This window comes from Platichthys flesus, chromosome 14 (genome assembly GCF_949316205.1).
Source record: "Platichthys flesus chromosome 14, fPlaFle2.1, whole genome shotgun sequence".
Classification (NCBI taxonomy): domain Eukaryota; kingdom Metazoa; phylum Chordata; class Actinopteri; order Pleuronectiformes; family Pleuronectidae; genus Platichthys; species Platichthys flesus.
Window position 1 is genome coordinate 9,615,405 of NC_084958.1, and position 23,651 is coordinate 9,639,055.

General features: G+C 41.5%; 4 protein-coding genes and 4 non-coding genes across 11 annotated transcripts; 2 read left to right on the top strand and 6 right to left on the bottom strand.

The window, feature by feature from the left end:
- The first annotated feature begins 1,061 nt into the window (after positions 1-1,061).
- LOC133968823 (lactosylceramide 1,3-N-acetyl-beta-D-glucosaminyltransferase A-like) lies at positions 1,062-8,691 on the top strand. 4 transcript variants are annotated; one of them, XM_062405035.1, is made up of 3 exons: positions 1,062-1,559; positions 1,707-1,786; positions 5,548-8,691. In XM_062405035.1, exon 3 carries the CDS (start codon positions 5,763-5,765, stop codon positions 6,924-6,926), a length of 1,164 nt encoding a protein of 387 aa, XP_062261019.1. In that variant the 5' UTR covers positions 1,062-1,559; positions 1,707-1,786; positions 5,548-5,762; the 3' UTR covers positions 6,927-8,691. The 4 variants fall into 4 exon arrangements, with proteins under 4 accessions (XP_062261019.1, XP_062261018.1, XP_062261020.1 ...); XM_062405034.1 differs by lacking the exon at positions 1,707-1,786; XM_062405036.1 differs by lacking the exon at positions 1,707-1,786 and having other exon boundaries at positions 5,551-8,691.
- A 1,977-nt stretch (positions 8,692-10,668) lies between these two features.
- Positions 10,669-15,392, bottom strand: eif4a2 (eukaryotic translation initiation factor 4A2). Its single transcript, XM_062404255.1, has 11 exons — positions 15,286-15,392; positions 14,396-14,447; positions 14,168-14,300; positions 13,750-13,889; positions 13,209-13,377; positions 13,021-13,130; positions 12,560-12,703; positions 12,087-12,224; positions 11,898-11,987; positions 11,548-11,627; positions 10,669-11,437 (listed from the first exon to the last, which is right to left on the bottom strand). Exons 1-11 carry the CDS (start codon positions 15,312-15,314, stop codon positions 11,293-11,295), a joined length of 1,230 nt encoding a protein of 409 aa, XP_062260239.1. The 5' UTR covers positions 15,315-15,392; the 3' UTR covers positions 10,669-11,292.
- Positions 12,312-12,493, bottom strand: LOC133969065 (small nucleolar RNA SNORA81). The gene has a single exon (XR_009924171.1). It is a non-coding gene; the product is annotated as a small nucleolar RNA SNORA81 (small nucleolar RNA).
- Positions 12,795-12,977, bottom strand: LOC133969066 (small nucleolar RNA SNORA81). Its single transcript, XR_009924172.1, has one exon. It is a non-coding gene; the product is annotated as a small nucleolar RNA SNORA81 (small nucleolar RNA).
- Positions 13,477-13,546, bottom strand: LOC133969069 (small nucleolar RNA SNORD2). Its single transcript, XR_009924175.1, has one exon. It is a non-coding gene; the product is annotated as a small nucleolar RNA SNORD2 (small nucleolar RNA).
- Positions 14,036-14,106, bottom strand: LOC133969068 (small nucleolar RNA SNORD2). Its single transcript, XR_009924174.1, has one exon. It is a non-coding gene; the product is annotated as a small nucleolar RNA SNORD2 (small nucleolar RNA).
- A 2,393-nt stretch (positions 15,393-17,785) lies between the features above and the next one.
- On the bottom strand, positions 17,786-18,782 carry setd9 (SET domain containing 9). The gene has a single exon (XM_062404579.1). It carries the CDS (start codon positions 18,736-18,738, stop codon positions 17,881-17,883), a length of 858 nt encoding a protein of 285 aa, XP_062260563.1. The 5' UTR covers positions 18,739-18,782; the 3' UTR covers positions 17,786-17,880.
- A 276-nt stretch (positions 18,783-19,058) lies between these two features.
- dcun1d1 (DCN1, defective in cullin neddylation 1, domain containing 1 (S. cerevisiae)) lies at positions 19,059-23,256 on the top strand. The gene is made up of 7 exons (XM_062405155.1): positions 19,059-19,103; positions 19,756-19,969; positions 20,687-20,855; positions 21,939-22,069; positions 22,151-22,233; positions 22,314-22,410; positions 22,673-23,256. Exons 1-7 carry the CDS (start codon positions 19,101-19,103, stop codon positions 22,747-22,749), a joined length of 774 nt encoding a protein of 257 aa, XP_062261139.1. The 5' UTR covers positions 19,059-19,100; the 3' UTR covers positions 22,750-23,256.
- Positions 23,257-23,651: the final 395 nt, after the last annotated feature.

The window sequence follows — 23,651 nt, forward strand, 5'->3', positions numbered from 1 at the left end:
CTGACTGACCTGCTATCATTCTTATCTTACAAAATATTGCAGGCTTTGCTTTGGCCACCAGGACTAGTTGCCTCCAACATTTTCAATTGGTGCAAACACCAGTTAGCAGCTGCTGCATGCTGCGACATGTGCATCTTTCCTGCTTCATGGAGCCCCCACACTTTTTGCCTCTCTCTTTGGAGCCACTTACCTGGAGACGATTGTTTAAAGCTGATATTTGAAGGTGTCACATAGAAGTTATGGGCTGTATTGCATTTGGGGGAAGGGTTGGCAGGACGTGCCTGGTTATTTGCTTGGCCCAAAACAAACCTCTGAATGCTACTTGTTATAGGTATAGATGAGTTGGGGGTATCTCTAGGCCCAGATCAATTATGTTGTCATTATTTTGTCTTTGTGGAAGCAAGGGACAACATGGACGGTTTTTAGTTGTATTATTTGATGTAAAAAAAGCAGCTAGCAGTGCTAGACATGTGTGCAATTTCCGAGAGAGCTAAATGCAGTGCAAGTTAAAACAAGACATGCAAACAGAAAAAAACACATGCAAATTAAGAAAAACAGAAGAAACACATGCAAATACAGAAACGCGCTGCAAAATGTCAAAAAAACTGAAATGTATCCTGGGGACCGAAAAAATTGTTGAACCTGCTCGTAGGTTATGCTAGGTTATGCACTATGCTCTGTGGCGTTATTTGATTTTGCATGTGCAAAATGAACATGCTTATTACGGGATTAATAAAATCAATCAATCAATCAATCAATCTATCTATCTATCTATCTATCTATCTATCTATCTATCTATCTATCTATCTATCTATATATCTATCTATCTATCTATCTATCTATCTATCTATCTCATGCAGCGCATGTGTAGTCGACTTGATGAAGTTTCCTTAAATTGCACGTTTTTTGTATCGCATGTGTTTACTTGTTTTTCAGTGCTCTCTCGACCACCGTAGTTACAACCCAAAAGGGTGTGGTCCTTTTGGCATGCCTGCTCTCATCTGTGACCCATGTGAGTTTTGTGTCACGCTCATCATGGAGTCATCACGCCCCCGGTTTTATTGACTCACGTTAGAGTTCTGAAGGGACCAGACATACCGAGGTGAACTTCCATGAGGACATTGAGGTGATGAGAAGGGGGAAGTTCCACTTCCTGTGTGATGGTTTTACTGTGCAACTGCTCAGACTGGGCGTGGTTTTACCCCCCACTCTGAAATAGGGACCGAGGGCGAGCTGGCAGCGGAGTTGTTTCCACGCTGGGAAGTTGGAGTCCACACACTGTTGCTAGAGGAAAGATCCGAGGATAACAAACACACAGATCTTCGCAGGTATTTTCACGCACAGATGCACACACGCACACGCTATCACACCCACACCCACCCGCCCCCCCTACACACACCTCCTTCAAGACTGTGGAACAGAAGGACTGAGCCCTGCAGATTGCTCTGTGTTGCGCCTCCTGTCATCCGAGGGTAAACTCCAAGGAGGGAGCGGAGTACAAGTCCGACTGCCGCCGCCGCCACTGTGCTGGATTCACTCCGACACATCTTGTTTGGCCGGTGAGTTGTTTTGCAGTGATCCGTTGAGTTTCTGCTGTTTACCCCCCCCCCCCCCCCCCCTCCAGTGTGTTTCAGGTTCTATTTATGTGAATGGTGACTTTGGAAATATGTGGTTGAGGTGGTTCACTTACGCAGGGCTTGTTTTAGCTGCAGTGTGAGCGTGAGGATCAGCGCTCCGTGTCGGGACGGCAGCTCAGCCTGTTGACGGGACAATGACGAAACCCTCGGTGCGTACATGTAAAGGAGGCGAACAGCCACCAGACAAGAGGAGACCACACAGACAAAAGGATCAAATTACAGTCAACTGTTGAAGAAAAGAAAAAAAACAAATCGTAAACTATCATTTAAGTTTAGACTGGAACGAGGCCATATGAATTCAACACCGTCACGGTGTTGACAGACGACACTGGACACCTGTAACGTGAGCACTGTGTCTATGGAAATCATAACCACTCCTTTCAGAAGGGATTCTGTCGCGATCACTATTACTGAGATAGTCTGGTGACGTTTTCCCGTCCTGCTACTGGAGTCATGTGTGGCTGTATTTTATGTGATGGATTATATTTGTATTGCCGGTAGGAGTGGCGTAGGTTTATTTTCCGGCTGAACAGGGAGACAAAAGCCATCTTTTAAATTGCAGCTCATCCACCTAACAAAACAACTTTGAACTGCATTCTGATCCGAGCAGACAATGATGCTTTTAATTCATATCAATTCTTACACTCGTACACCTTGGAGCCGAAGGAAACTATGTATTTTGTGAAAATACAATTTTAGAAGCAATCTTTTTCTGGAAACAATGTCTTTGTCACGAGCTGTGGATTGTTTTTTCATTTTCCTGCTACTCTCTCACTCATATGATAAATGTGTTGCTCACAGTCTAATTGTTATGTGAGGTTATCTCCATGCCGGCCACTGAACATTCATCAACCTCTGTCAAGTTGCTGACAAGAGTGAGCATATATACGGCTAACATTAGCTTTATGGCAGGCTGTAAAGTCAGATCTTAGGCCCAGCCTAGATATGTGCACTTTGAAACCACACATGGGTGGAATAGTGCAGTTTTTTTTTTTCCAGTGTGAGAGCAAAGATGAGGCTGAGTGTCTCATTAACAGGCAGCAAGAAAAATAAGCCATTTATGAGCCGGTGACCTCATTAGGCCTTCAATCCAATGATGTTTAACCCAGGCTAGTCAAACCTCTAATGCACAACATGGGTCCCAGATGACCTGTATTCATTTCCAGTGTTATATCATGCAAGGCTGGGTGTTTCCTTGCTATATTATTTTACGGTAAAGGAGTCTTCTATTACATCAAAGGGGCCTGTCCTATAAACTTTCCTCCTTCCAACTACACACCCTACTGGAACTATCAAAGCTTTACTGTCTCTTTATTGATGTCAGGAAATCATTTGCTTCTTTGATTGGAAATGGTGAGTGAGTATTCGGACTGATTGAACTCAAGCTTGATCCTGTGAAACATTATAAAGGTCCTCAGCATCAGAGATTTCAGATTTAGAATCAAGACCAAGAATTGCCCCCTCTTACTGTTCTTCCTGCAGCATCTTTATGAACATGGCAACCATTAGTCTGAGAGGATTGCGACCAGCCATACTAAAACCCTGGAGACAGAAAATCAAAATCATCTTATAAATGCTTATCAATCAGTGTATTTAGTAGATCCTGTTATATTTCGAGTTTTATTTTGTTGAATTAGCTATGGTTAGCTTGCCAGTAAACAGCTAGCTAGCTTTTCTATGTGTTGGTCATAGTTCTCTTTCTCACTAGTAATGGATTGTAAAATAAGACTTACATGCATCAGATGTGCAAAAGCAGGTGTGTGAAATGAATGGTAGGTGTTCCATAGTGAATATATACAGAGTGGTTCCTTTTTGACCCATTGGTGTGAAAGTGATGTAGAAATACAAAAAGGTACTTTGATAATAAAGTAAAGAAGGAAAAGGTAAATAATTATTTGTGGTAATCAAAAACAAGATGAATACTTGGAATATTAAATGATGAAATACATTTATTAAAAAATATAGCAGAGAAACACTGCATGAAATAACAGAGGAAGTGAATACGGGTCATTTTTTACCGATGTTGTGCATTTGAAGGGTAGTGATACAAAAAACGATTTCCATTCAACAAGTAACAAAGGAACAATTTAAATAAGGATTTGTGATGATCAAAAACAAGTTAATTGGGGAATAACTGAAATACTGAATGATGAAATTCATTCACTGCAAAGATATAGGAAATAAAAACTGACCCGGGTCACTTTTGACCCATGTTGTGTATCAAAGAGTTGAAAAGCTCTTGGGGTGCGATGGGAGTCCCCCCTCGATTTGAGCCCAGGCCCCGGGGCGGAAGCGCGCTATTATTGTAGCGCATTGTGCCGCAGAGCTGGTTCTGACACCCCCCATTGTGTCCGAACGCTTTCCATGACTCTCAGCGATTTCAGTGGGTCCGCGCCTTAAACCCTTCCATTATGGAAGAGCTTGCGTTGCAGCATTTGCTGTGTAGGCTTTTGCATTCAGTGGCCATCCCGATCCCCTAGCCCCCCTCCCACCCACCAACGTTTTGACTTTTCAGCGATCGTTTCTACGCCTTCACAGAAAACGGCGAGTGTGAAGTTGGTGCAGCCAAATGAAAATATAACAACATGTTCTGTCTGGTCTGGACGGAGAGAGAACTCCGACAAAGAGACAACAGACAGGGTCGTCAAAGGTTAAACTAGCCGTCAAATAAAAGGGTCGAAGCTAGGTCACGATGCGCTATCAAGATCTATGAGTCCTTTGTATTCATGATTGAGTTCCTTAGGTCCATTTTCCAACACACCATAAAAAAGAGAGGGAAAGAATATAGGGGGTGTGAATATAGATCATTCCTTTAGTTTCAGTCAACGTTTCCAGTTAAAATGTTTCTTAATTTTTTTCAAAAACAAAGTTAATCGTTTCTGTTTCCGTGGTATAAAGCTCTTGAATGATTTAAATCCATCAAGAGACTGACACAAATAAAGTAAAAAAACTAAAAGGACCAATGCTAACACTTGTTTACCTCTCTTTGAGATGTATTTCTTATTTCCTACTACCCATAGCAGATTGATCAGGATGCCATCCATATATCAATTATGAGAAGATTCGATTTTCATCTAAAGGCTCATTGACAAATGGTGTTTACCTTATCTGGACCATGTAAAGGCCCTTGCACTTGTTCCAGCAGATGGGGATAACTAAAGTCATGTTTCCAGTTCACACATTTATACATATAGTGTTTTATGGCCTTTTTCTCGCTGTTGTTTTGTATTTATTAGTATCATCAGTTGTTGGTACTTTTACTGTCCCAACTTTGTGTTGTGGTTTGTAGCTCAATGAGTACCTGACTCTAATCTGGACACAGTACATGACGAACAGCGGTTGTATCATTTATCTTTTGTCTGATGATGTCAAAATTCAGTTTGAACTGATCAAACCAAAGGTCCTGTATGTGATACACACTCATCTTCATTCTCTGTTTAGGTTTTGCCTCATTTTCTTTTTCTTTTCTTTTTCCCCTTCCTCCAATGCTGGTGCGGGATAGGAGTGAGGGAACGTGGGTGGGAGGGGATTTATAATATATAATATAATATTATTTTATATCATATATGTTGTTTGATCGCAGAAAAAGAAGGGGAAAAAATCTGTTTAATGTAGTTGACATTGTGCTGCTGTAGTAAAACCCAGTGCAAACCTAGTGCGGCTTGTTGAATTACTTAAACTAATGATTGTAGATCATGTTAGGTCATGATCTACAATCATGACCCAACATGACACAATGATGCACGTGCCAGTCTTGGCTTCCAAATAGAGAAGATATTGGTCAAGCTGACTTTGAGTAATTGTGGTATGTTTGGATAACCGCTTCCTGTTGTTGAAAGAAACTGACTTTTTAACCCTTGTGTTTCAACAAAGCTCACCTGACAATGTGCTGTCTCCTCTCGCATCCCAGCAGACCCAGTGACTCCCATCAGCTCCCGTGGCTCCTGCTGGATGTGGACAGCCTAGGATGGAAGACCCACCACAAGCTGCTCTGAGGCACTGCAACACCACACGCTCAACCCCCGCAACTTTGGTCGTCTTGTCTCCTCCTCGTACGCCGACACGACCAGCTGCTTCGCCACCAGCGCTCGTAGGTTCACCGCCGCGGCGTGACGAGATTCCAGGATGTTTTTGAGGTTCCGCCGATTACGGAGATGCCAATGTGTGCAGCTGATGACCACCTGCCTGGTGCTGTCGGTGGTGATGGTCTGCTGGGAGCAGCTGGACAACACTGTGGTCAGTCACGTCAAGTCCTACTCCTACCGCTACCTGGTCAATCAGTTTTCCTACATCAACAAGAGCTTCACCATCCCCCGCGAGCAGGCGAGAAGTTTCAGCAACTTCCGCTACCTGCTGGATCACCCGGACAAGTGTGCTAACAAGGACGTCCTCCTCCTGCTCTTTGTCAAAACGTCCCCAGGGAACACTGAGAGGCGTAAGGCCATCAGATCCACCTGGGGTAATGAGACCTACATCCAAAACACCTTGGGAGTGACTGTCAGGGTGGTGTTTGCCTTAGGATCGCCTCGGACCAAGACGGAAGAGCCTTCATGGAGGAAGAGCAGTAGGGTGGGCCCCCAGGAGCAGCTCATCCATGAGGACCGTCTCCATGGTGATTTGATCCAGCAGGACTTCTTGGACTCTTTCCACAACCTGACCCTGAAGCTGATCCTACAGTTCCACTGGATGCACAGCCACTGTGCACACGCCCGCTTCCTCATGACGGCCGACGACGACATCTTCGTCCACATGCCCAACCTGGTGAGCTATCTGCAGGACATGAGCAGCAGAGGCGTCACAAACTTCTGGATCGGTCGAGTGCACAGAGGGGCACCGCCCATCCGCAGAAAAGACAGCAAGTACTACGTAACCTACGAGATGTACCCGTGGCTGTCGTATCCCGACTACACAGCAGGGGCTGGGTATGTCCTCTCCAGCGACGCAGCAGACAAAATCTATCAGGCCACACTGACCCTGAACGCCTCTCTTTACATAGACGATGTGTTCATGGGCATCTGCGCCAACGCCGTCGGTGTGTCCCCACAAGATCACGTCTATTTCTCGGGTGAGGGCATGGCGCCCTACCACATGTGTATCTATGACCAGATGATGACCTCACATGGTCACGTGGAGAATATCTATGAACTGTGGAAGGCCGCGACACGCCCTCAGGTGAAACGGTGGACCTCTGGAGTCGTAGGCAGGCTGTACTGCACGGCCGTGAAAATGGCTCTCCTTTGTAAACCTTACTATGTCAACACATACCCCTGCAAAGCAGCCTTTTTGTAGTACATCTGAATAGGTGTTGGTGTGCGTGGCAGTTTGTGGCCGAGAGCGAAAGCGCGTGTCAAGGGTGTGTCTGTGCAACATAATGAGATGACAAACATCGCTGCGAATTTTACCTCAGTTCTTTCAGTCGGACACCAGCGTCTGGAAAGACTGGAAACATGTTGTGTGTGGGCAGAAGAGGTCACATGATTTATCTGTTAGTGTGACATCTACAAAAATATCAATGACCACTCGTACAACAATGCACTGACACTGGCGTTGAACCGACGGCAAAATGTGTTGAAAAACAAGGCACTCACTGCCCCTTCCTCTCATTCACCTGCTTTATTACATGGACTGTGAAATAATTGCATTTTTCTAAAAGTTTTTTTAATCCCTGACGGCCCAATGAGGAGATGTGTTTTTCTTAACTTGTGGTGCAAAGCAGAAGCGACACATTTGGGAGGTGGTCATGACGTGCGAGTTAGTGTGAGAAGAACAGTGAGACCGAAAAATGCCTCCGTGACGTGTAACGGCAGAGAAGACTTCCTGTGCAGTAATGACAAGCAACAAAGTTAAATATGTTATAGGAGGTTCCTTTTTTTTGTAAAGGCGTTAGTGATTTTTTTTAAATGAAATAAAACCCACACTCTTGTTTCAGGTGTGACAAAGGAGGTGTCAAATGTTGTCAAAGTTATTTATTTTTTAATGTAGTAATAAATCGCGTCAGTTTGTTGCTCAGGAAACCTCTTAGTAAGAGGAAGCTAAACCAGTTGAGGATTGAAACAGTGTCACAAAACAATCTGTCTGTCCCATATATAGAAAAGCCTTTGTTTTCGAATTGTCGTCCAATGAAGTCAATTCTCCAAACATTCTCAGGAAATGGGCAGTGATTAACAACATGAATTCCTGGTGGCACTTTGGATCAGTAGAGCGGTAAAATAGTTGACCCTGCTCTTCCTGTGAAGAGATTGCCGGAGATTCTTTCCTTGGGCAACAGGAGCATGACACACAGATTGAGAGTTTAGTAAAGCTTCCTGTAAAAGGAATCAATCCAGTAGAACACCAGTTTACATTCTTGCTGAGGATCGACACACCTCTACTGGAAACCTGGCCATGCTCCTGCCACTAGTCTTACAGCTGATTAATTAATAATATGTTATCTCTTTCGTTAAATGAGTCCAAAATACAAACTCAAACCATAACATGTCAAACATGTAACACAGGAGTTATGTAATGTTCTGCTAGTTACCTTTGAACCTTATGGTGAACAAGCGGGCGTCCCCCTTTTAAACTACACCCTGTTGTTTTGGTATAACCCTGCTTTCAACCTATTATGTTTTTATGCTACTAACTTGCAACCAGCAAATGCATTTTGAAGGAAAAACAATAGGTTTTTCAGATTAGTTTTCTATTTACATAATTAGAATACATTGTTTATTAATTTTGAAAATAGCAAAAGTGTTGATAATGGATATAGTAGTAAAAATGTTTAAAAGCACCATTAATTTTCCACAGTAGTATCATGAACATAACATAGGACACTGGTTTGTTTTATACTGACACTATAACCACTTTTATTTCTGCACCATCACCTAGTTAGCTCAGCTTGGTATGATCTTATCGTTAACATCATGCTTAAAAATGTCCCACGGTGTAGTGTATATACTCTTTTCTGCTGCAGCCACAGATATGTTTCCCCATTCAGATAATTCCATGTTATAGTAAACATCATCTGACGGATGTGTAGTATGGGTACATGAATTAAAATGTCAGTGTGTACAAGTTTAAGGTCACAAGTGTTGTCCTCTCCCCGCTGGGATTTGTCTATATATTTATTTATGGCACCTCTTCCTGAAATGTGATGTGGTCCGGATTAGCTGTGCTCCAAACAGCTGCCCTGTTTCCATGGGAACAGATAAAGAGGAATAATTCAAACAAGGGATTTAGACGAGACTAAAAACACAACCAGCTGCCGACATCTGTTTATAAAAACTGTGAAGACTGCCTGTTGGTGGGTTTTAAGGAAGCTCCCTCAAATATGATGAACATGCAGCTTTAGCTAGATTTAATTTAGAAAATATCATACTATGATGTGATAATACCATGTTATTTTTAGATTTACTCAAGGGATCATAACGGAGAATCAGCCTCTGATTTACAGGTTAATAATCAGAAACTCAATCAGTGAGGCTCTTCTTTAATCTCCTCTAGGTGGCTAAGGAAAATCATTGCGTTCATGAAAGTTGGCATGCTAAATATAGTCATTGTAACACCTGAGGCCCACAGGTGAGGTTTAACTATAGGACATTTGAAATACTGTCTCTCTTTGAGAACAAACGTCACATGAGGGTGGTTGTAACCAGCATCACACAGGACCTACCACATGGTGACACTAGAACGTTAATTAGGCCATCTCACTCGGTTTTCATAGTTCTTATAGATGTGGCCACAATATGGTTAATAAATAAATAAAAAACTCATTAGAAAAATAAATAGTTTGTGATAAAAAAAAGGCTATTGTATTTTCTATGTGTATTTATATCTGCGTCCACATGTTACTTATGCAGGTGGGTTTAACTCAGTCTAAAACCGGATTGGTTAAAAGGAGTGGATTAATCCGATTAGATTTTTGTGGCATTTTGGGAAACGGATTGCTTACATACTTCCTTGCTGAGAATTTGAAAATTGACTGCGTGCTGAATATACAACTGCAGCCAGGTGTTAATCTTATCACAAGGACTGTAAATTAGGAAATAAAGCAAGATGCTATCCAAAGGTTACAAAATTCCCCAGCCCATTTAAAGCTCACTAATTAATATTAACATGAGACACATTTGCAGAACAAAATGTAAAATCAATGGGGTGGATTCTTGGTATCTTTGGACTAGTTTCCATTATTTATGCTTAGTTCAGCTAATTTCCCATTTACAGTTCAGATATGAGTTATCGCTTTTTATCTAACACTTGACAAATAACTATTGAAAGAACGAGTTTATCTAACAGTTCCACATATGCAGCTGGATTATCAGGAGGCACAATATAGTAGGTCACTCTTATCAATCCATGATTGCTACAATTTAGTTTGTTTATTATACGAGTTAAGTCAACGAGGTGTTTGTTTTTGAACAAAAATCATTTGAGTATTATATTTAAAGTTTTAAGGGTTAACAGTTAACACTGAGTACTGCAGGAATCGGTTGTTGCAAATTAATTCCAGGCATGACAGCATAGCTCAAGCAACCAGGCCAAAGTTTGTATCCTCTAAAATTCAGAAACAAATTTCTCAAATTAGTTTGAATATTTTGAGTCAGAATATTCAGAAACTAATTTGAAAAAATGTTGCATCAAATCTCAGGTTTTACTTTAGTTGACTCAAATTAATCTAAACTTAATTAGTTTGCATTAAGTATCACTGCAGATACAAATATATGGGTAGAATTTGGTATTTTGCATTAACTAAACTTGCATAATTTGTTAAACTATAATGAAAATCCATCAGTATATTGACTTCAGTGCAGTCTTAAAATGCAGTTTTACAAAAACAGCTCCATTAGACATGTTACCTGTTGAGATTTACTGTGCATCAACATGCTTAGTTAAGGTCTTATAGCTGACTTGCCAGTAGGTGGTGCTAAAACTTAAATCTTCCTCTGCTAAACCCTCAAACTCTTCCTACCTCGTTAATAGATGAATTTCAAATTCCAGCTGGTACTTGAAGATACCATTTTTAACCGTGGAAATGAACACCAACACAAAATAGTCCTTACAGCAATTTCAGTTTATTAAGACATTCCTAAACGTCTAGGGAGAAGGAAATCTGAAAAGTAGTCAAGGAGCAGAAGCAATACACTCTGGAAAGGGTAAAATCACGTCAGCAAAATATGGCCAACCAGTGAGGAATTTTGAAGTGGAATAAAAACAAACACTAAAATTAGCAGTCACAAAAGATAACAAAAAGCAAGGGAATCTTTACTATCACAAGTGCCTCTGTTTAAGCAGGCCCACATTACACCGCATAAACATTATAACATAATTTGCTGACTTTATACAGCACTTATACCTTTTAGTCCACAAGTAAGTTACTAAATGGTGGAGAACATCAATAACATGCATCTTAAATGAACATGGAAAGAAATACCTCAAAACAACCATAATGTTTTCAGACCTCATAGCTTTGTAGCTCCAACCAGCCATCCGTCAAGGTTAGAATCTACAACTGTCAGAGAAGATCCACCATAGAAGTCGACTCGCTTTAAACACACACCGCAATTCTGATCCCAAGGTTTAGCATCGACAAGTTTTCCCCCTGGAATAATATAAGCACAATGCAAGTGGAACGACCGCTATCACCGCGGTAAAAAAACAAAACGCAAGATCTCGGGGCTCAAATCAGATCGGCCACATTCATTGGCATCTCCTCCACGGTTGTATTGTAAAACGTCTCGATGTCCCGAAGAATCCTCTTGTCTTCCTCAGTGACGAAGTTGATAGCAACTCCTTTTCTGCCAAAACGGCCGCCTCGACCAATTCTGGAGAGACAAGTTGAGTCGTGTTAATACTGGCACAGAAGAAAGAGTGCAAATTCTGTGGAAACGGTGAGATAAGCCTATTTTTGGCAGTGTGTACGATTTTGTCTTACCTATGAATGTAGTTCTCTCGGTTTGTAGGAAGGTCATAGTTAATGACCAAGGAAACCTGCTGGACATCGATCCCACGAGCCTGACAAAAAGAAACTAGGTATTTAAAATTACATTCAAGCGAAGACAGATGAGATTATTTGTGCACATGGTATTGTCGCTCGCGAAAAAGTAACAGATTCCTACTTTAGAAGAATTCATTGTGGAGCGCGAGCCCTAGTCTACCAAAAGTTTAGATTGCTTGGTCACTTTTGGACTGCTGCAAGATTAATAAACTTTTGGTTTAACTGAATTGATCAGTTGCGTTTCTCATACATTAATACACCCCGTCCATGTTGTGCCCAATACTCACCAGAAGATCAGTTGTGATCAGCACTCTGCTTGAGCCAGATCTGAACTCCCTCATAATGACATCACGCTCCTTTTGATCCATGTCACCATGCTGTGAAAATACTTTTTATTATAGAGAAAAGGTGCAACCGCAATACAAACAAGCGCAGATAAGCAAAATAGGAGTATTCTGATGTAGAACAGTTTATACCAAGGCGGAGACTGTGAAGTCTCTAGCGTGCATCTTCTCAGTCAACCAGTCGACTTTTCTCCTTGTGTTGAGGAAGATGACAGCCTGAGTGATGGTGAGTGTCTCATACAGATCACACAGGGTGTCCAGCTTCCACTCCTGCAGAAATCGATGGAAAAAACACAAGTCATGCACTGTAAGGGGGGGGGTTATCAAACAGCCATTCAACTCTGATAAAAGCAGCCGCGATGTAACACAGGATCGTGAGGCAAAGGACATTGGACATTTAGAAAGAGGTCCCTCCCTGTCTCATTTCTGATACTGTGCCTTTTATTTCCTTCCCTGGTGTACCCATGCTTACACGGCCACATGAGCTAAACCAGAGGTCTGGCTCCTGCAGTTTTAGCAGGGTGCTTTAAGAGAAGAGTGATCTATGATGTTCAAAGACTAGTGAAAACTGAAAAACAAACTGGGTGACTGATCAGCTTACCCACCTCTCGCTCCACATTTATGTAGAATTGCTTGATACCCTCGAGGGTAAGCTCTTCTTTCTTCACCAAGATGCGAATGGGTTCTCGCATGAACTTCTTAGTCACCTCCAACACATCTAATGGCATCGTGGCAGAGAGCAGAACCACCTGAAGGAAAAGAATAATGACTTTTATAAGACTCAGTCGATCAAAAATGAAATGCAGTGTTACAATAGTTATTTGCTTAAGTAAAGACTTAAATTGTGGCACTGCACCTTGAGAAAAGTAGCCAATGAACATTAAGAAAGAGGTTCGACCACATCTCATTTTCAGTGCAGTGCATATGGATCTCCTTCTGCGCAATAGTTTGCTAGCATTATTGCATGAAACAGATCAAATCTGGATCACACAATTATAGCAGACTTCTGTTAATGCAGAAGGGTTTCATAGTAGTCTGTTGCGCCTTTAACACAAATGATCCTTACCTGAATGTTTGTGCTCAGTTTCTGGAAGATCTCATAGATCTGGTCTTTGAACCCTCGACTCAACATTTCATCAGCTTCATCCAAAACGAACATCTTGATCCATTTTGGGGCTGTGCAAGACATTTGTTGTTAGAAGTTGCAGAGTTCCGTCAAAAGCTGTCCTGCTAAACAGGACATGTGATACTTACAAAGATGTCTCCTGTTAAGCATGTCGAACACACGCCCTGGTGTGCCCACCACGATGTGAGGGGCCTCAGACTCCAGCTTCTGTATCTCGCTACGGACATTGGTCCCTCCGATGCAAGCATGGCAGGAGGCACCCAGGTAGTCGCCCAGAGCCAGAATTACTTTCTGAATCTAATGAGGAAACAGTAATACAAAAACAAAAGACTACTTCAGGATAATGTGGTACACGGAACACGGCAGAACATGCCAACAAAAGTGTAGAATTGTTCATGGTGATCAGTGTAAGTAAGGACTCAGCATTTTAAATCAGTCCCGAAAGATGAAAAGCATCATATCACCTAGTTTCTACAGCAACACAGGTACAATCAAATAAATGGAGCCAGATCACCTTTGAGACCAATGTAGCCATGGACAGAGACTACACCAATCCTCAGAGGGCACGTTGTTGTAAATTTTGAGCAAATATTACCTTAGTATTTGAATCCCCAATATGCTGCCTAGGTCTGAGAGACTTAGGCTACCATGACCTCAGGAACAGCATACCTGCTGAGCCAGCTCTCTAGTGGGAGCCAACACCAGAGCCTGTGTCTCCTTCTGCTCAATGTCCAAATGCTGCAGGATAGAGATGGCAAACGTGGCCGTCTTGCCAGTACCTGACTGGGCCTGGGCAATGACATCGAAGCCTAATGGCAATAGGACAGGGAATATTTAATGTTAAAAAAGGACTCAATCCTAACAGTGCAAAAAAGTGATAGTCAAGTCAACACTGCCTCAATGCATATAACACAGGATATTTCTGGTGCTTCAGCTGAGACAGGTTTATAATATTGAGTGATCAGTGAAAAATAGTTATCCCCATAATTGGGTAAGTCCCGAAAGATGGTAAACATCATTTCACTCAATTGTTAACTACTCATTTAATTCTTAACAACTAATTCATGGGTAAATTGGGTTTCTGTACCTTTGATGCAGGGGATGATCGCCCTCTGTTGAATGGCAGATGGTTTTTCAAAACCGTACGCATAGATTCCCCTGAGAAGAGTCTCCTTCAGGCTCATATCATCAAAGTTGTCCGTAATCTCGGTCCAGTTGCTCTGGAAAAACAAAAGGGATAGCGTGTGAAGCAAAGTACATATTGAGCATTATGCTTAGGTCAGCTTTAGAGGCTGTCTAGTTATCATGTAGTTACCTCGATGACGCCATCAGGCTCCATTGAATCCGGCCCCGCATTCTCTCTAGAGCTGGGGAATTCAAGAGACATGTCAAATGTACTGACTAAAGTGTGTCATTGAAACATTAAGTTGATCACAGATAAGGAACAAACGCTCTTAAAGTTATAGTAGTTAACAGATGTAAAGAGAGCAGTCGTTCCCACCACGTGTGTGGTTGAATGGCGGCCGCCATTAGCCTTGTCAGACCGGTCGCCAAGGTAGAAAAGTTGCACTTTGACTCATTCAATTCACGAAGGCCACGTACGGTAAGTAATCAGCGGATTCCAGGTAGTTTGGGTCACGCCCAAAGTATTTCGTTACAGCCCGGAGCTTCGCTGCGTGCACGTGTGGAATTCTACGAGAGGGGCTCCACTTTCTACACTAAATATGCGGAAACCTTGAGGTGCTTCCAGATCGGATCACATGCCCACTCTGCTAACTTCACTTTAAAAGGGGGACTACAGTCGCATTAGGCGGATCTCAACATGGTGCTCCGCTGCCTGTTAACCAATATGTCGGACTGCATGGCCTGCGCTGCCTGAAAACGAGGCCCCTCTGTGGCCTGCTCCGATAAGTCCTCTCACTACCGCAGGCCACCATCAATAAAAACGATCCGCACCTAATTTAATTCCTCAGCATATACTAAAAACCGATGATCCTTGCGTGCCGGTTAATTATTTAAAGCTGAGTTTTTCAGCTCTAAATGAATTCACAAAGCTAACGGGTTAGCATCCAGAGCGCCCCGACACTTAAACAGCGATTGTTTCACTAATCTGACAAAACAATAAGCAAACGTTGCCGTTACACGGTTATTACATCTCAACATCGAGTATTGTTAGGAACCTGATGATAGAATGTGAGTGTCTACCTGTTGTATTCAGTAGGATCAGAAGACATGGTCTGTTCCCAACTTCAGCATGCAACTGAAAAGATCGCTAGTGACGACGCCGCGTGCCTTTATACAGACGGACTATTTTCACCCAGGAACATAATGCTCAGTTCCGTCCACAGTTTCGTCCCAGTTGACGGACATAATTTTTGGAGCACACCGTGTTTTAATCTACATCTGCTTTATAAAGACATATGTGCCAATCAACGATATAATGAGGAAATTGTTCCAGACTATATTTATCAGCGGAAGGATATTGCAGTAATATTTGGTGCTAGGGCCGGTACAGTGTCCCCAACAGGTCAAAATTCCTCCTGAGAAGGTTGCGCAACAATTTTGGCGATTGGGTTGGTTTGAGGCTGAACATGTGGGAGAAATGAAAAAATAAAGAGACGTGAAGAAGAAAGAACAGAACGGACTCTTCGTCATGAGATCATTTTGAATTAGGATGAAGTCTAGTCTGCACTGTTTGTCATCATACTACCTTTTGTCCTGCATTCATAAAGATTTGTTATAGAGATATATTAGATAGCAGTGAGTTCACCACAGCTACTAGACTGTTCAATATATCGTTTCACAATTCAATATGTACACAATGCTTGTCATTCATAGTTTGTGTGTATACTGGAGCATACGGAATACACAGTATAGAGTGTACTCTAAAGAATACACTGAGGAAACCTGCCTAAAGCAAACAAACCCGTCTTAACAATCAAGTTTTTTATTTTATTTTAAAAATAATATACAGGTAAGCCTCCCACTTGTGTCTGTCAGAGTCTTCCCGTCATTCTCAGTGACATTTTTCATGTATCTGTACTTATTGTAGATTCAATATAGGGTGCATTTACTCCACTGCATATGTCAACAAATAATTAAAAGTAACACATATATTTTGACAATGTTTATATTACACTATATTTTTAAAGATGCATAGGGTTACACATTGTGATTGTTATTATATTTTTAAAGGTGATCATTAAAAACAGAGGAATTGTTCCACTGATCCAATCAGAGCATGCAGACTACTTTCAACTCTGCCTCCTCCAATGAGACCATACATCTACAGCAAAAGCATTTTGGGTGAAGAAACACCTAAAATGTTTTCATTAATTTATTCATCATTCATTCAGCCATAAATATATAGTTGATTGTTACATCAGGGAACAGGCTACACTTGTCAAGTACTTTTACATTTAATACTTAAATATATCATATTTAAAAGCAAGTACTTACTTGATGAAGTAGAAACTTTCTTTGCTACTTTTACTTTTTCTTGAGTTAACATTTGTCGCTTTATTTGTACTTTCACAGTCAAATAATTGAGTACTTCCTCTACCACTGACATTTTATTTCTTTCTGTTGTCCAGGTTCCAATCATCTGTGTCACCTTTGCCTCCATTTGGTTGTTGCTCCATAAGGAGTTTACTTCTATTGAGTCCATTTAGCTGTGGCTGTGTTTAAGGAATGTCCCCTTACACTTTGATACCCTAATGGACAAATAATGTGCATGAATCTTTGTGCAGTGATTATAGCTTTTGAACCTCCTAAAATTGCTTGGTCCCTCCCCTTCAGCAAAGCTCAGTTTATGATCACTTCGCTGCTGCTTTTCCAAGTTTCCATTACTGTGCTAGATCTCAGCACTGTTATTTAAGAAGGGGGGGCATTTGAGGTACTTAGTTACCAGTTTCTTTAAAACTTCAAAAGTCAAAAGTCCTCAACTTAAAAACAGGAACACTTTGATACACTGTCAACAAACTATATCAAACTCAAACTCTATCATATTGTCTACAGAAATACTCCTGAAATCACAACCCAGTAACATTAAGATTTTGGTTAGTACAAACTTAACCCTCTGAATAATGGCTATTTTTATTTCTGGATATTTAGGTGTATTTTTGCCCATTTATAATTTTGATCATTAAATATTTTGAGTGCAGATCCTTAATGGAATGGATTTAAATAAAATTCTTTATAGATTTTTTCAGTATAAGATATAAATAAGTCTTTCCTGCCTTACATGCTAATCCTATATTTCTCGGCCCACTTGATCAATCGATCAAATTTGATCTAGCCAATATTCACAAATCAGTTTTTATTTCATGGGGCTTAAACAATCTCTTCAAGGTATGCATCCTTTGTCCTTAACCATTGCCAATGGTGGGGGATAGCTCCTCAAAACACCCCCTCTAACAGGGGGAATAAAACACAGCAACCTTAGAAAGAGTTGCAAGTCCTCCCAGGACGGACAGAGGTGGAGCAGTGCAGATTCACACAAAAAAGTTGGATCCCTTCTTAATACTCCTACATTACATTTCAAAACTTAATTTATGTTACCCGTTACATGGAATTTATTTAAAAAAAGTTACATGGAAGTTTATTATGTAATGCAAACAACATGTTTTTGGAGTGTGAGACATATTTTATCTATCTTCCGTTATGAGTTTTTAAGAGTTTATAAAGAGTGTTGTCGAAAATGAAATAGAAATAATGATAGCAATTTTGATTGATTTTCAAAAATATAATTTTATCATTCAGTTCAGACAATGGCAGGCGGGGTATGTTTAAGTTCTAATCCTAATGCACAATCGTGAAGTAGTTGGAGAAGAGTTCCTCCCCTGCTGCAATGTCCCTGAGTGACACAAGGACAACACAGCGCAGGGGCCTCCGTGAGTCCTGGCTGTAGTTGACATTGGGGAGGTATTGGTAGAGCTCAATGGGAAACTTTTCTGGCACATCATACTCTTGGTAGCAGACGTTGGCAGGACACTCGTTGGAGCAGTTGTTCACATACTGACCCACAGCCAGTGGGTTGTGTGGAGTGGCTGTCAGCCAGCTGGTGTCACTCATCATGAAGGGCCCCAGTCTGTCCCTGCCGCTGCAGGACCTGAACACCATTCTGGAAATTCCTTTGTCTTTTCCATCGACCAAGACCCCGTCGATGCACCTGAACACGAAGGGGTTACTGATGGACTGGAGGAGGATAGGCTCGTAGGCCTGATACACTGTACCGGGGTACATGGCCACTGTGGCTCCTCCTGGCACAAACCCTTTGGTGACAAACACACCGGTTCCTGCAGAGGGCAGAGTGCTGGGCTGACGATCAATGCAGAATCCCAGACACCGTAACATGGCATCATGTCTACACACGGGATTTTCTGCATGCTGCTCTTCTTCTCCACATGGCACCTCTTTGGTAAAGTGAGCTGCTCGCAGTTCCCTGTGATCGGCCCCATGGCTCCTGATCAGGGCTGAGAAGAGCTTCAGCAGGCTCCTCGACACCTCCTCATCGGGCACCACCTTGTCCCTGCAGCGCTCCGTCACCTTCCGCAGAGTTTTCTCATTTTTTGACAAGTTGAGAACAACCCAGGGCACAAACCTGTGTCTGTATGACCTCCATATGTCCCGAAGTCTCTGAAAAGCAGGTCTGAACATCCAGAGACTTCTGACAGCTCCGGAACAGGCGCGCTAGCTTAGTTGCACCACTTCCGCAACTACTTCCGGCAAGGTGTTTCAAAATAGAATAAATCACGTGGTAATATTTCAAATTTCACCAACCAACTTAAGAAAGTCAGTAAGGCGTTGCACTAAGAATAATTGATAAATGTTTTAATTAATACAAAGCGAACAAACTATCATTTTAAGGCATGTCATCACCAAGGAATTTTTCAGTAAGCGCTTTTATTTTGAAGAAGAGAAGCCCCAACCGGAAAAAAGAAATAATTTTACATGACTATTATAACTTTACAGTCATTAGCCAGCTGGATGGGAGGAGAGGGAGTCGGGCGAAGACAAACATGGTGAGAAATGAGCCATTATTTTACCCTGATGCCACATTTCTAGTATTATTACCCATCACACACATTAACTGGCACTTTCTGGAGATCGATACAGACCGGAGGCCGCGCCAATCTCACAATAAGGTCCTTTTGCACAATGAAAACAAACCTCCCTTCGTTAGCATTAGCCCACTAGCTCACGGTGAGACTAGCCCAGTTAGCCAGCTAAGCTCGCTAGCATTTAAGCCATCGGACAAATAATACCACACACCCTGCACCTACGTTAGCTGTGAGTTGTTGTCCACATGGTTTAAGAACAGATTGTTGGTTTGGTGTTGTTTAAATCTGGAAACAAGCTCGTGGACACATTTAAAACCGGTCCCTGCTGTCAGGATCGCATGTTATTACAGATTGTCTTACTGCTGCCACCACTTGTTTGATGTTTGTGTGCCAAAAACAAACCAAACTTCGTGGTTAATTAGTGCCAGTTTGGATTGTAAGCATCCTGCTGCCACATGTAGCTTGTTGTTTAAATTTCTAGTCTTTCACAAATCATAAATAAATATGCCCATTCCTCTATAGAAACGTTATTATCTATATGCCTCTTTACAGAAGTCTGATCATTGCTGTTGTTTCTGAGTTTAGTGTATGTTGTGTCTTTGTCTCTATGCAGAACAAGCTGAAGTCCTCACAGAAGGATAAAGTTCGCCAGTTCATGATATTCACTCAATCCAATGAGAAGACGGCGCTGACCTGTTTGTCACAGAATGACTGGAAACTAGACGTTGCCACGGACAAGTTCTTCCAAAGTCCAGAGCTCTACGTTCCAAATCTAAAGGCAGCTTTAGACAAGAAGAGGCTCGATCAGCTGTACCACAGATACAGAGGTATGGAAAGACTTGAACCTGACCCTCTTCAGACCTGGTATCAACATCCGTACTGACCCATCCAATCACAGGGGGACAGTTTCAAGTTAGTCTGTTCCCACCTGAAACTAAAAATGATTCCACTTTCTCACTCAATATGCAAATAATCATGACCTGTGTTTGTGTGTGCAAGGATAAAATGATGTAGACCCAGGTTAGTTTACAGATGTGTTTGATGACAATGTTTGTATGTGTGTCAGCATGAGAGAGAGAGAAGGAGAGCAGAGAGCGGAGGGACTTAATTAATAAACGAGCGTAGCTATAAAGAATGATTTTAAGAGATTTGAGTAAAGTATCGGTCATTATGTGGTGGTCACTGTTGAAATTGCGATGGTGCAACACTGACTAGCATAAAATTACATTTACACTGTAGCGTGTCAGACGACATCATGTGGCCCAGGACGGATTTGCAAAAAGAATGTGGCCACGTGCGTACCAGACCACCTCTGAATGGGATCTGAGTGATTGGATCTCAGGGTGCATTCGGGTGCGTTCACACCTGTACTTGGTGCTGACCACTGGAGATCTGATCACTGAAGCTCGTATGAATGTGTTCTTATACATCGCTTGGATGTATAAGAATACGTTTTTTTTTATAGAAAGTAGATTAATAAACATGCCTTTACTATGGACTTAATTAATTAATTATCCAATCACTCTCTCTTCACGCCCCCTTAGATCCTCATGATGACAACAAGATCGGCATCGACGGGATCCAGCAGTTCTGTGACGACCTGGGTTTGGATCCGGCCAGTATAAGTGTCCTCCTCATCGCTTGGAAGTTCAGGGCAGCAACACAGTGCGAGTTCTCGAAACTGGAGTTCATGGATGGCATGGCCGAACAGGGGTGAGATTTTTATTTTTTTGCAAACATGATTCTCTTCTGAAATGGCTCCTCCGTTCTTTGTGAGATGGACTTTAACACGATTATCGCTTGGACCAGAAGCACCCTGACCCTACTATATTTCCAACACTGACTTAATTGTAGTAGGATTTTTGTAGAAAATATGTCACAAACACATTTGATTTAGTAGTAGCCTAGAAAATACCCCAGTAGAGCTCAGCCCTCAGCCAGGAATGTGTAGTAAATCATTTGTCTTCGGTGTAGTTACTGTGCTGCTGAAGTGTGCACACTAATAATCTGGGCTTTGACCTTAATCACCATGAATTGCTGGACTTGAAATTAATGTAATTTGTGTTTATCATTTCCATGCCAACTAAAAGTTTGGTTTGTGCTGTTAAGTGTTTTCTTTTTATTTCTTTTTTCCTGTAAGTGTGCATGGACTTTGTGCATTTATAACATGAATAATTGTATTATTATAAATGATTAGATCAAGGCCACAATGTTATTAATTAGCTAAAAGATAGTTGGCTCATCCGGGGGTTGACAAAGCCTTCCACCGTTCGAGCCATTGCCAGGTTCATTCTTTTCATTTGCAGGCCTTTTAACTGGTCATAACTGGGGTCCAGCTGGGATCACTTCAATCCCTTATTCCCCTCACCTTCGATGTCGACTTGATATTTAAAGACATTAGAAGAAATAGTGACTGGATGTAACTCCACTTCTATGAGTTCACGTGTAGCTCTCTAACTGCCAGTCAGGCTGGCCTCCTTTTGGGTACACGTGGCGGTGTTCCAAAGGGAAACGAGAAGCAAAGCACTGGGGTTTTGTGCGATCGCTCCCCCCGATAGGTCATTCAGTGCAAAGATCTGTCACAGGGTGTTGAAGGCAGGACTGGGAAGGGTTAACCAGCTGCAAAGCCGGTTAGAGGGTTGCACCATTACTCATAGAACCAATGATACGCCAGTAACTGCCATTTATGTACAGAAACTTAAATAAATTCCTTACATAAAAACATAGATCTGTGTGATGCTCTGAAATGTTTCTCTTTGTCTAGTGAAACTAACATTTCACTTCCTGTTTCTTCAGGTGTGACACTATAGAGAAGTTAAAAGCTCAGCTGCCAAAGATGGAGCAGGAGTTAAAAGACCATGGGAAATTCAAGGATTTTTACCAGTTTACATTTAATTTTGCAAAAAATCCTGGCCAGAAAGGTTTGGGTAAGAGTCTCTTAAAGTTCAACATACATTCTGTTTTCATTTTTTTTTATCTTTACTAACCTACTTCTGGATTTCTTACAGATTTAGAGATGGCAATTGCATATTGGAATTTAGTACTGGCTGGAAGATTCAAGTTCCTGGACTTGTGGAACACATTTTTAGTTGTAAGTTCATAATTGCAGATGTAAGTCATTCACTTTATTTTGCCTTGTGTTGCTTCAACTTTACTCTACACCTTTTGCAGGAGCACCACAAAAGATCAATTCCCAAGGACACTTGGAACCTCTTACTAGACTTCAGCACAATGATCACAGATGACATGTCGAATTATGACGAGGAAGGTTTGTACAGTGCTCGCAATCCGCTGTGTGAAAACGTCTTTGAGCCACAGTCCTTCTCTCACAACCTTTGGGGATAGTTTACACCATAGACTGCATATAAAGATAGATGATGCGTCTCCTCTTCCCCTCACCATCCAGAAATGAAACAAAAATATCCTAGCTACGAATGCAGACTACGAATGAATGAATTCCCCTTGTTGCTCTTAATATTGTCTCATGATTCAGTTGGTTAAATTTGTTCGTGTGTTTATTTGTTCACTAGGAGCGTGGCCTGTCCTTATCGATGACTTTGTGGAGTTTGCACGGCCGCATATTGGGACCAAAAGTACGGCAGTTTAATCGCCGAAAGGAACGTCCATGTGAGGTTTCCACAAAAACAGCGAGCGCAGTGAACGGAGCACCAGGGGACCACACTGAGCTGAGAACTATGTTGCCTTTTCAACCCTCAGGACTGAAATATTTTACACAGCAGAGACTTTATATATGTGTGTGTGTATGTACATATATAAAAAGGCATATCTCTTTGTTGTTCCAAGTATTGGGCTTTTTTGTGTGTGCTCGAGCCAACTACAGAGGAGTCACCACCTTCGCCCACGTGGTTGGACTCCACTGAAAAGCAGGAAGATAGACACACTTTTGAATTGCAACGTTAATACGAGGGTTCGTGAGGGGATATCAGTCTTAAATATTGCATTTTAACACTCTTGTGTGCATTCATGATTTTGCTTTTGTTTTATAATACATTTGTGTGACAAGTCAGTATAAAACATTGATTGTAATTTTTTAAGCATAATGCTGTTTGTTTAAACACAAATGTATAAATATAAAATAAATGTTTCAATTTGGTATCTTTAAAGAGGCCGGTCATTCTCAGTAGCCTGGATAAGGACAGCTGTAGGTTGTCATGATTTGGGCCCACAGAAGTTCTTTGATAAATCTGAAGAATGATTCATGTCAGTGAAATACAAATGCTGTTTAGCTCATTGTTTAGAGGACTGTCAAGGTTTATGAGCAGCAGGTAATTTAAAGTTGACTGGAACAGTTTTATTTCAAGAAACGAAAAAAGGTAATTTATGGGACTGGATAATAATAACATACAATAATAATAATAACATGCAATAATAATATATTTATTTAAAGAGCATTTTGCAAAATCGAGATTGATTTATTTCAGAGTGTTATCCGAAACATTTTAACAAAACATTCATGAACGAAAAAGGTGCATAAAGAAGCCAAATCGT